The sequence below is a fragment of the Notolepis coatsorum genome, assembly GCF_963971535.1.
Source record: "Notolepis coatsorum genome assembly, chromosome: 2".
Classification (NCBI taxonomy): domain Eukaryota; kingdom Metazoa; phylum Chordata; class Actinopteri; order Aulopiformes; family Paralepididae; genus Notolepis; species Notolepis coatsorum.
In genome coordinates this window covers 172211664-172223858 of record NC_140166.1, presented here as the reverse complement: position 1 = coordinate 172223858, position 12195 = coordinate 172211664, and the positions used below count along the sequence as shown (strand labels likewise).

The window sequence follows — 12195 nt, the reverse complement described above, 5'->3', positions numbered from 1 at the left end:
CCTTCCCTGTGAGGGAGCCTCCTCAGAGTTCAGAGCCTCCTCCTCAGATTGTCAAGGTGAGTAGAACTTCAAAAAGGAGTTCTGCTCTATTGTGTGTGTATTCGATTCAATTAGATTATTGAGTGTGTATTGGTTCAGTGCCTCCTCCTCGGAGAGCCCTAACCCAAGTATTGCGTAGCTCAATGTTGCAATATATTCTTTTCAATCTATACGGCTCGTGTGGGAAGTCTCTCTGGGGATTTCCGTCTCCTCCCTATGGCGAGGGTGGTGGGATGTAAAAATTTAAACAATTTTTACCCTCAGCTGCGTCACGTGGGATTCATGTCAGTCTGTGTTTCTTTCTTTTTTAAATAAAAAGAGGAAGGAACATGAAGCACGACGGCTCCGTGTCGTTCTCCCAGGCGACTTGGAGGAACAATGTTTGGTGTCTTGCTAGACTATCCATTGATGTGTTTGGGTCTCGACACATACATAGTGCTGGCTCGGTGTGTTTCTGTTAAAGAATCATGCAGGGGCTAAGTGCGCCTTGGTTGCTTGTTATTAAAACAGCGTTTTTATAGGGCAACTGGGATGGAGTTTTGTCTCTTCCGAGCGCCAGTATACTAGGTTGTCTCGATGAATTCTCGTTCATATCTGGGGGATGTTAACGGAATAGATCAGAACATAGGTAGAGGGGTCTCACGCCCTTGGGGTGGGCCACTGAGCACGGTCCAAATGGGACCGCCTGGGTGGCGCCCTCTTTTCATGTTTTAGATCGACACGCATACCTACCCCCTCTTCTGGAGTGGGCATGTCGGCGTGGTTAGGACACGGGACTGGGGAAAAATGCCGGGTCGGCCCGGGTGTCACAGGGTTAGGCGTTTTGGAGACCCTTTGTTGGGTACTCTTTTGTACCTGGCACTATCATAAGGGGCTGGTTCTCCTTTCTTCGCTCCTCTCTCACGCATGGCGAAGAGGGGGCTGTTGGGGTGGTCTTCTGGACCTCCTCTGGTAACCCTGTGTGCTTCCCGAGCCGCCGGGCCCGGTCCGAAGTAAAGTTTCGTTAATACCGTAGGCCTGGGATAACCCTTTTTTGAAAACTGTCTGAAACACTTGTACTGCGGTATAGCCGGTGTATACCAGCAGGTGTGTTTTGGAGTTTTTTCTTGAGGGGTTATAGGAACAACCACCGTCTGTACCGAGAGGGTAGTTGATTCCCTGGTATGTTGGAGCAGAGTCAACTCCCGGGTTACCCGGTTGAGTGTGCCCCTGCATGTTCATGACGTCTGCCAATCATGTCAGCCTTCTCTGCCTCGACCCCTCTGGGTGTTTTTTTTTTAATGGAGGCTTTGTCATGGTGATCAACAACGCCAGCATACACCCCTTGCGCCGGGGGGGCTGTTTTCAGCTGACTCCTTTGGCGCCTGTCTCGTCCGCAGTGCTCCAGGCTCAGGTTACAGCCTGCTGCCTGGTTTCCCCGGTGCGCTGCCTGCTTCCGTTGGTTAACCTTTTTGAGTGCTTACGGCCATGCTGACTGCCTGTGTTTCAGAGTCAGTGTGCCAGGCGGTGTGCTATTGGGGGGAAAGGGCCCGCTCTTGGAGGGGCCTTATCCGAATACGCTGGCGATGTGGGGGGCGGTGTCACTAAGTGACCGCCTGGTGGGGTCTTGATGCCTGGCGTCATTGACCTCTCCGGGCCCCCTTTTTCCAGGGGATCCAGTCCCTTCGGTGGGTCTGGGTCTTCCTTCGCGCTCCGCTGCTACAGCCTTGCCACAGGGTTGGGTTGCTCTTGACCCCGTGTTTTTGGGGGCAGTAACGAGGTTTGTTCCTTCTGTTCGTTCCCGGGTGGCATGCGGGTTGTGCGTGTGTGTAGTCGTGGGGTCAAGCCACGGTCTGCTCACCCTGTGCGTTGGGTTGCTTGAGTTCCTCTTCGCACGGTCGGATCCGTCTCCCTCCCGTAAGCCTCCAATAGGGGGGGTATCCTCCATTAGGGAGGGTCGGGGGGCTCGGTCCTCCCCGGTCTGATGGTTGTGGGGGGCCTCAGCGGGGTACATTTGTCGAGCTATGGCTCCCGCTCAGCTCCTGTTATGCAACTGGTGCTGAGCGTAAGCCCTAACGAAATAGAACGTAAGGTTATGTATATAACCAAGTTCTATGAGTTATGGTGACGCTCAGCACCAGGACGCCGCTGCGGCCCTTGATTTTTCATTGTGGTGAAATTTGTTGGGAAGGAGATGAGTGTGTGGCGATGATGGCGCCGCCCCGATCGGCTGCCTCTCTGTTCGCTCCGTCGAGACTGTGTTTACTTTTGTTAATATTTATAGTTTTTAGAGTTTTGTGCGTACCAACTGTTGGTGCATTTAATGTATATGACCGTCAGTCACTCATAGACATTGGATTACGGGAAACTTACCAACTGGATTACTCGCTGGATCAGCTTTCCGAACCACATCAATGGCCTGAAGAAATCCTCCGGAGATTAGGACCAGACCCTTTGTTCCCAGAGCCCAGGAAAAGACGACGAGGAAAGAGGGCTGGGATCCGAAACAGGCTGAGATCCAGACGCCACCGTACACCACTTCCCAGTATATTGCTAGCCAATGTACAATCAATAGACAATAAACTGGATGACATCCGAGCAAGGATTCAATATCAAAGAGACGTTAGGGACTGCAATGTCCTTTGCTTCACCGAAACATGGCTGACGCCGGAGGTTCCAGATCACGCGATTCAACCAGCGGATCACTTCTTTATCCATAGAAAGGATCGGTCATCATCAGAGTCCGGTAAACAACGTGGAGGAGGTATTGCCTTCATGTTTAACAAAAATTGGAGTGATCCAACGAACGTGAAGGAATTATCCAACCACTGCTCCCCAGAACTGGAATATATAACCATCAAGTGTCGTCCTTTCTTCCTCCCGAGGGAGTTAACGGCGATCGTCCTGGTCGGAGTGTATATTCCACCACAAGCCAGCAACAAGGTTGCGCTCTCCAGACTACACGACGAGGTAAATAGAATACAAGTGGCTAACGTTAACGCCGCCATTTTAGTACTGGGAGATTTCAATAGCGCCAATCTGAGAAAGGTATTGCCCGACTTCTATCAGCATGTGACTTGCAACACCAGAGGCGGTAACATCCTAGATCACTGTTACACGCAATTTAAAGGTGGCTACAAGGCTCATTCTGATAGTGGCTTCGGTAAGTCAGATCACGCATCAATTTTTCTTTCACCAAAGTATAGACAGAGAATTAAAAGTACTCCCGTAGTCTCGCGAGAGATGCAGAAATGGGATGTGACGTCAGAGGATACGATCCGGTCAGTGTTTCACAACACAGACTGGAATGTGTTCCGCGACACAGATAACATTAATGCCTACACGGAGACAGTGCTGGACTATGTTTGTACTAGGGTGAAAGAAACAATCCCCACTACCAAAATGAAAGTTTACCCAAATCAAAAACCCTGGGTAGACAAATCCGTCCGTGAAGCTCTGAGAGAGCGCACCAAAGCATACAACGACGGCCTAGAGGCAGGCAACATGAATGACCACAAGGTGGCGCGATACAACGTAAGGAGGACTGTGTCAGAGGCCAAACGACGCTACAGGGATAAAATTGAACTCCAGTTTGAACAAGCTGACTCTAGAGCTATGTGGCAGGGGCTCAAAACGATGACAGACTACAAAGGCGCCTCCCTCAAACTGAACAGTGACATCTCCTTAGCAAATGACCTCAATACCTTCTATGCGAGGTTTGATGCTGGTAATAACAACACCAGCTCACAAGCCTCGGCAATGGGGGGGGGGGGGGTCGGCTGCTGATGGAGGCGCAGTGTTCAGGGTAACAGAGCATGAGGTGAGGCGGACCTTTAAAAAAGTGAATATCAGGAAGGCAGCAGGTCCAGACGGCATCCCCGGCCGCGTCCTAAAAGTCTGTGCCGACCAACTGGCCCCAGTATTCACTGACATATTTAACCTGTCCTTAGAACAGGCTGTCATCCCCACCTGCCTGAAGAAGTCCACTATTATCCCTGTACCCAAAAAATCCAAGCCTGCTTGCCTCAACGACTACCGCCCTGTAGCTCTCACCTCCATAGCCATGAAGTGCTTCGAGAAGCTAGTAAAGGGCTACATCTGCTCCTCCCTCCCCATCAACATGGACCCCCTGCAATTTGCATACCGCCCCAACAGGTCCACGGAGGACGCCATATCCCATGTGCTGCACACAGCAGCATCACACCTGGACAAGAGGCAGGGGAACTATGTGAGAATGCTATTCATCGACTACAGCTCGGCATTCAATACCATAGTCCCCTCCATACTCATAGCCAAGCTCAGGGACCTGGGCTTGGGCTATGACCTCTGCCAGTGGGTCTTGGACTTCCTGACTGGCAGACCCCAGGTGGTGAGAGCAGGCAACTGCACCTCCTCATCCATCACCCTCAACATAGGGGCCCCCCAGGGCTGTGTTCTGAGTCCCCTCCTCTACTCCCTGTACACACACGACTGTGTGGCTCAGCGGAGTAGCAATACAATCGTCAAATTTGCTGATGACACAGTGGTGGTGGGCCTGATCTCTGCCAACGACGAGAGGGCCTACCTGGAAGAGGTCAAGGTCCTGGCGGGATGGTGCCAGGAAAACAGCCTCTCCCTGAACGTCAGCAAAACAAAGGAGATGATTGTGGACTTCAGGAGGTCGGGGGTCAAGGACTACAGCCCCCTCAGCATCGACGGGGCACCGGTTGAGAGAGTCAACAGCTTCAAGTACCTCGGAGCCTACATATCCGAGGACTTGACATGGACCACACACATTAACAGTGTGGTGAAGAAGGCACGACAACGCCTCTACTTCCTCAGGCGCCTAAGGAAGTTCCAAGTCAGCCAGAAGATCCTTAAGAACTTCTACTCATGTACAATAGAGAGCATCTTGACCGGCAACATCACCTCCTGGTTTGGGAATAGCACTGCAAAAGACCGAAGCAGACTACAAAGAGTGACACGTGCAGCCGAACGCACAATTGGAGGGGGGCTCCCCACCCTCCAGAACATTTACTACAAGCGTTGCAAGGGCAAGGCTAAGAGAATCATTAAAGACTCCAGTCACCCGAACAACTGCCTCTTTGAACTGCTGCGGTCAGGCAAGCGATACCGGAGTCTCAAGGCGAGCACAGAAAGACTCAGAAGTAGCTTCTATCCCCAGGCCATCAGGCTGCTAAACGAACAATGAATGAACACTACACAACAACAACCACCAAACGCACATAGCACACACATCCACACGCACACACTCACTTTAAACAAACACACTGTAGCACCCACTCCACACACTTTATAGCACACACCCACTTTAAACAAACACACTGTAGCACCCACTCCCCACACTTTATATTTATGGACGAAGGATTGCACTACAACTCGTACACCTTACTGTAAATTGTACCTAAAATTGTACCTCATCCCATTTCTGCTTTGCACTAGATAGTACTGTACATTAGTACACTGCATAGTATTGTGTATTGTATATTATATGGTAACTCAGAACATTGTACATATGTCTATACCGAACACTGTGACCTCATTCTCTTCTTCTAAATTCATGCTATATTATGTTATTATGTTATTTGATACTATCTTGTCTAGCACAGTCTCTGGAGCGTAACAGTAAGAAGCATTTTGTATGAAAGTATTCTGTACTTCTGTATGACAACTATTAAAGAACTTGAACTTGAACTTGAACTTGGCCCCACCCCTGCTTATGTAGGCAGCAGATGGGGGTGTGGTCAGACGGATGTTGGTATGTAAAGGTACATTTTGAAATTTATTCAGTGCATATCCACTGAAGCGAGATATTATGCAACTGGTGCTGAGCGTCACCATAACTCATAGAACTTGGTTATATACATAACCTTACGTTAAAGGTCCCATATTGTAGTCCTTTTCAACAAGTTAATACAGGTCTCTGAGGTCCCAAAACATTGTCTTTGATGTATTTTTTCCTGGAAATACCACTCAGATTATACATTGTAGCAGCCTCTATACCCCTCTGTTTCAGTCCTGTTCTCGAAAGGCTGTTTCTGTGTCTATAGCTTTAAATGCACCGACTCTGTGCTCCAGAACTGCGCATGGAATTCAGATCAAACTGTCAAAACAAGGTGTTGCAGATCAAATATGAGGTCCAGCAATTGCAATTACTTCTCGCCCAAAAATGTCAGAAACATATTTTAGATAACCGTTTGGTGGAAGAAAAAAATTAAATAGCAAGCCACCATTTTGTACACATGTGTTTTTCAGATACATGAGTCAAGGACAGCGCATTGTCTATGATCCCCGATTGACGTATGACGGAGAGGCAAACCTGAATGGCTTGTTGAAGCAGATGTTTTCTGACCTAGGCAGCCCAGAAGTATATCTGACTTGGTTGTCTTATTTCAGACATTAGGCCCATCAGAGACCTAGGGATCCAAACCCTGCTCTAGGTTATTACTTTTACTCATATTTTATATTCATATTCAATGTAATTTTTATTACCTATATTTATTGTCTTTCTATTAGTCTGCATGCCTGAGGGCTTCCTCTTGTTCAGCCCCACTCTGTGATTTAGCTGGCTAACAAAGTGAAAATGTCTCAGGAGAATGTTCCATAGTACATTTTCAAACCTTTATTTAAACTCGAAACGCAACTGAGGTTTCCCCTCATTGACCGTCACCTTGAGTGTACATACAGAGATAAGCAAAAATAAAGCATATGAAATCACACAGCATATAAAATCACAATGACAAGACAAGGGTAGTGATGCACCGATGTGAAAATTGTGGCCGATACCGATAACCGATATTAATATTGCTGTTCTGGCCGATACCGATATTTACCGATGTCGATATGTATAGAAAACACTTTTTTATGATAATCAAATAAAGAGCTATTTTCCAAAACGCAATTTTTTTTTAACTTTTGTAACTTATTTTCAGAAATTACTGATATTTTGAAACTATTTAAGGCCAAAACATGTAAAAAGAAAAAAAAAATATTCAAAAAATCGGCCCTATCTTGATATCGGACCGATACCGATGTGTAAAAAAACTGCCATATCGGCCGATATTATATCGGTGGCCAATATATCGTGCATCACAAGGGTAGACAAAAACAAGGACTTGGTTCAGGCTGTCCTTTGTCCCCACAGCCAAGGGTGCGTTGCTGATTTCAAAGCTGGTTGCTCGGTGTTTTAATGACGCCACGTGCACGCGCGCTCCCGCGCATGCACATAAATGTTCCCTCGCATACGCACAGACTAGAGACGATGCCTAATTGCCTCTACGAATGGAATGTAACACATTTCATTCACAAAACGTATTTGAACACACCTGACGACCTGCACTACTGTTATGCAAAGTAGCCAGGGCCCAGGTGGGTACTTAGCGAGTTGGCGCATCAGTCGAGTCCAGTGCATTCCTGTGTGCACGCGTGCACATCCGTGCATGTGCATGCGCGTGCTTCTGCTCACATAGCCGGTTGCACGGCGTGCAACCCCGTCCCATGAGCAACGCACCCCTGCCCACAGCCATCAGACTGTTCAACACCATATACCCCCCCCCCCCCTCTCTCTCATTACCTGTGAGCGCCCCCCCCCCCCCCCCCCCCCCAATTCATTTTAAATTTGTATACTGTAATTTTATATAGCAATTTGATTTGATTTGACTTAACACTGTGCAATAGTGCTCACCATTTATTTATTTAATTCATTGGAACTTTTTACTTCAGCGCTGACCTTCATTGTTTGTTTGTTGTATTGGCTGTCCTTTTTTATCGCTCTCTATTGTCTGTCAACTGACTGAGCTGCTACTGGATACCTGAATTTCCCCAAGGGGATTAATAAAGTATATATCTATCCATCTAGGATAACAAATCAATTGAAACACGTACAACTTGATTGACAAAGGTTGGAGATCAAGGTTTTAAACCCTGTAACAGGGGGGGGACAAGGACTGCTGGAGTTCTAGAAAGTGACTAGAATGTTTCATTTGAAGTTGGAAGGGTTATACAGGTCTATACAGCGGGGAGGTTCAACTTTGGAAGTTTGGGAGAAACACACCAGTCACATTAAAACATAGCGGTACTCTCATCAAGTGGGGCCACCCAACAGAGACAAGCCTGTCACATGTTTTGGGTACCAAACCCTAACAACCCCTTGCTACTGGGTGACAACTCTGGACGGTTTCACTCACCTGGACAGAGAGCTTCTTCTCCTCGTTTGGCAGGATTCTGTATGTGTACACGCAGTTCTGGAATCTGTTGTTAATGAAAATGTATTTAAAGTAGGTCATTCTGTTTGACCTTTCCAACAATTAAGCTACAATTAAGCTCAGAATTCCCTGTTTTCCTTGGGACGCCCTGGAACCCCCTTAAGGATCCCCGGGGGTCCCCGGACCACATGTTGAGAACCACTGTTCCACTGTAGTGTTTCCACTGTGTCTATTCTTCAGTGGTTGTCACCAAAAACAATATTAAAACAACTATAGTTCAGTCACAAACAAGTCTTCCTGTGTAACAAGCAGCCAGATGATCTATCCTGTTTAAACCCTTTCACTACCACACTACCAAATGGTTAACCCTTTCACTGTGACAATACAGAAGGTTAACCCTTTCACTGCCACACGACAAAGGGTTACAGCTTTACAACTATAAAGATGTTGGCATTATGAAAGGCCAGAACTAGCCTCCTTACTACTTACACTGGTACAGGTAATAACATGCGATATCAGAGATAACATGCGACTTAGTTTGTTTTGGGTAGCAGTTATTCAAATGACAGCTGACTGATGCAAAAAAGATTACAAGTCGCGAAGGCTGTTCCTCTGTGTGAGGGCACACTGTGCTGATGCAAGGGGAACTAGCCTATCATTGCAAATAGTTTGCATTAAAAAACCAGTGCAATGATAGGCTAGTTCCCCTTGTGATAAAACAAACATCTCACGGCAGGAAAACATATTAAACACTGGAGAAAGCCCAAATTATGATTATAATTTTTTTCTTTTTATATAAACCTCTTGCACTCTTGCAATGTTTAGCACTTTTAGGCACACAGTAGCCATCTCTCATTGCACAACTGAGTTTAAATGCAATTCAGCTTTTGTCCTTCATTATAGTTAATTGAATAAGGAAACAGAATGAGGATCCTCCACCATCAGTTGTACCCCACGCATTCTGGTCGGCGTCCACAGCTGTCAGCTGCATATCAAGACAAGAAGAAGGCATGTTTCTACTCACAGGACACACAGGGCATACGCTCCTTGTATGGATTCACTGCCCCGGAGGAGGAAGCTTCCATCCTTGGCTGCTTTGGAAAGGAGATCCTCGGCTCTGGAGCGGGTTATATTACCATGGTACCAGGGTTGATACATTGGCATCCTGTTTCTCACCAAGAGAGACTACAGGTCAAAGAGTTTTGCATCTACTCTTGCAAATTTACAACTAACCAAAAGTAAATTCAGCGTTTCTCTCTGTCTATTTTCATCTTCCACTGTGTGTGTGTGTGTGTGTGTGTGCGCTTAATGTCCTTTCTCTCCCTGGTTCATCCTCTGTCTCTTCCTGTTAGCAGGGCGAAAGCTCTAAAAGGAAGTTGCTACCAGCACAACTCTGAACTTCCTCATTCGAGAGGCTTGAGAGAGAGAGAGAGAGAGAGAGAGAGAGAGAGAGAGAGAGAGAGAGAGAGAGAGAGAGAGAGAGAGAGAGAGAGAGAGAGAGAGAGAGAGAGCGAGAGAGAGGGGGCCTGGGAGCCTCAGTAGCACTGAGCAGCACACAAACCTACAAGTGGAAACATAAACGCTCTTGCTGCTGGGTAGAGAAACCTTGATCTCATCATTCTAATGATTAACCAAGATAGCCAAGTCCGAGACTGTAATCTCCAAACCACTGCATGGCATGTTGGGACGGTCCAATGAAAAAAAAGACACATGCTGGGATAGAGAGTTAGAATGATTACAAGTGGTTGGAGGAAGTCTAGTGGACTTGTCTGAAAAGGGGAAGTGATGATGTTCTCATGTCGAAGGGCAAACTCCCAGTGAATGTATGCATGATGATCAGGGGCTGCATTTAATTTTTTTTTTAACTTAAGGTATTAAGGAAATCTACACCACAGTCGCTACGGTAACAATATGTGTAAATAAATACAAATGTGTGCTTTTAATGTTTTATCTCTTCAAAAACCTTAATTGAAATCCATGAACTCGCAGTGAATATTCAAGAAGAATATTCGAGAAGAGGACATCTTTAATACCACTTACGTGTTTTTAAGTTCCAAAAGTTCTCAAATGTACCATATAGTCCAGCATACAATGTGATACGAAAAGATCTCTGTCACACTCAGCAAAAGTCTTATTTATAACCCATCTATATATGAAACTCAAAAGCGTATGCTATGAAGTGTATATCTTTAGGAGACCTGAGTTTCTGAACCGGCTCGTCATCATTCATGCAACGGACAGGAAATCTTGCAAACATAAAGAGAAGAAGAATAATCTGTGGGCAAAAACCACAACTTGAGTCACATGACGCCAAAAGAGAACTACTCTAGTCTGCGCCCAGTGGAGGAGGCCTCCACCCCGTCTGAAAGAGGATTGCTGTCACTTTGACAGACTCTACAGTGACAGAAAAATAATGCATTATGGCCCCATAAGAGGGCCAGGGCACGTTGATATATGAATTAAGTCCTACTGTTGTAAATGTTGTAACATTTAATTCCACATTGCATGAATAGCGTACTTTATTATTATTAAAAAAAAAAAAAAAAAAGGAAATGACTCAACAGGAGAGAGTTTGTTGAACACCTACACTCTTTAGAACACTATCACAAACGGCTCCTCCTGACATCTTGTTAATATACAAAAAAAAGTTATGAAGTCACACAACTCGGTCACAGTACGTAAGTGTTTTGCATGACCTGCCTGTTCTGGGTAATGATTTACACTAACTTGACATAACAGACATCTATGGTCACGAAATTACTCATCATTGAATGATATGTGCTGCATCCCATGTATTTCAGTGGTAGCCTAATTAAAATGATAAGTGGAGGTGGACATACTGTACTCTGTGGTTTTGCGTCTACCCTCCCAGACTATACGCCAAAGTCTCTCTCAAGAGACGTCTCAAGACCAGACCCCTTCTGCACACGTGCCATCCAGTGGTTTCTGCCACAGAGTCCTTATAGTTACCATGGCATTGGTATCACTAAATGCAGAGCTTTCTATACATTTTATATAATCGTTAGCCTCATACGATAATTGCCTAAGTCATTTTTCAAGATTTTTGGAAAAGAAGAAAAAACGAATTTTCCAGCAAATGTGTACGAGTTTTACATTTATATTTAGAAAATAAGTTCCACAAGGTGTATCAACATCAACAAGTTTGGAAATATACAAAAACACAGCAGCCATTGCGTAACAAAATAAGGTGACTTTAGTTTTAAACAAAATATGTTGCCACTTAGGCATTTTTCCCTCGTACATACATGTCATACACTAAGGCAGTTGCTACATTATACTTGCGTCATGCGATCGCCATCTGTGTATGTAACGTTAAAATGCACAAGTCACACGACACGAGTGTAGGCAGATGGGGATTTTTTTAACGTAACAAGCGTTCTGATTGGCTGAGGACATAGCCACTAAACCAGGGTGATGCAACAGTGTGAGGAGATTACAGTTAGGCACAAATAAAAAAAAAATTACTTAGGCAATTATCGTATGAGGCTAACCTATATGTATGTCTTTATACTATTACCCTGCCCATATCTGTACCTCCCCTCCCCCCTACCTCATGCTGCTATGATGCTCACATTTCCCCAAGAGGATCAATAAAGGAATATCTTATCTCATTTTATCTTAATTTTAAACATCTTTAAAACTATTATTTAACCTCAAAATGCAGTAGATTATAATTTTACTCAACATAAAAAATAAAATAAAAACATCACATTGAATAATTTTCTCTGAATATGTTTGTTTTGTAGGAAGTAGTTTCATTGTGGCCCTCATCTTCCTCCATTCAAAACCCCAGGAGTGTTCCGTCTCCTCATTATATAGAGTGTCTCTGACTACACTACTGACCACCGCAGATGTGTTATTGATGTATTGTTTCACAAGCATAATGCATTCATGGATAAATAATTAATGTGTTCTGAATGTTAATGTAAATCATTTTCCCAGTTCTGTAAAC

General features: G+C 45.3%; 1 protein-coding gene across 1 annotated transcript in view; it reads right to left on the bottom strand.

The window, feature by feature from the left end:
* The window catches only part of inpp5d (inositol polyphosphate-5-phosphatase D), a 70877-nt gene extending 61337 nt beyond the window's left edge, over window positions 1-9540 (bottom strand). The window contains exons 1-2 of the mRNA XM_084307675.1: window positions 9247-9540; window positions 8205-8268 (exon numbers count right to left, since the gene is read on the bottom strand). Coding sequence (XP_084163801.1) covers window positions 8205-8268; window positions 9247-9386 — 204 coding nt within the window. The 5' untranslated portion in view covers window positions 9387-9540. The remainder of the gene's footprint in view (window positions 1-8204; window positions 8269-9246) is intronic.
* Between the last annotated feature and the right edge of the window lie 2655 nt (window positions 9541-12195).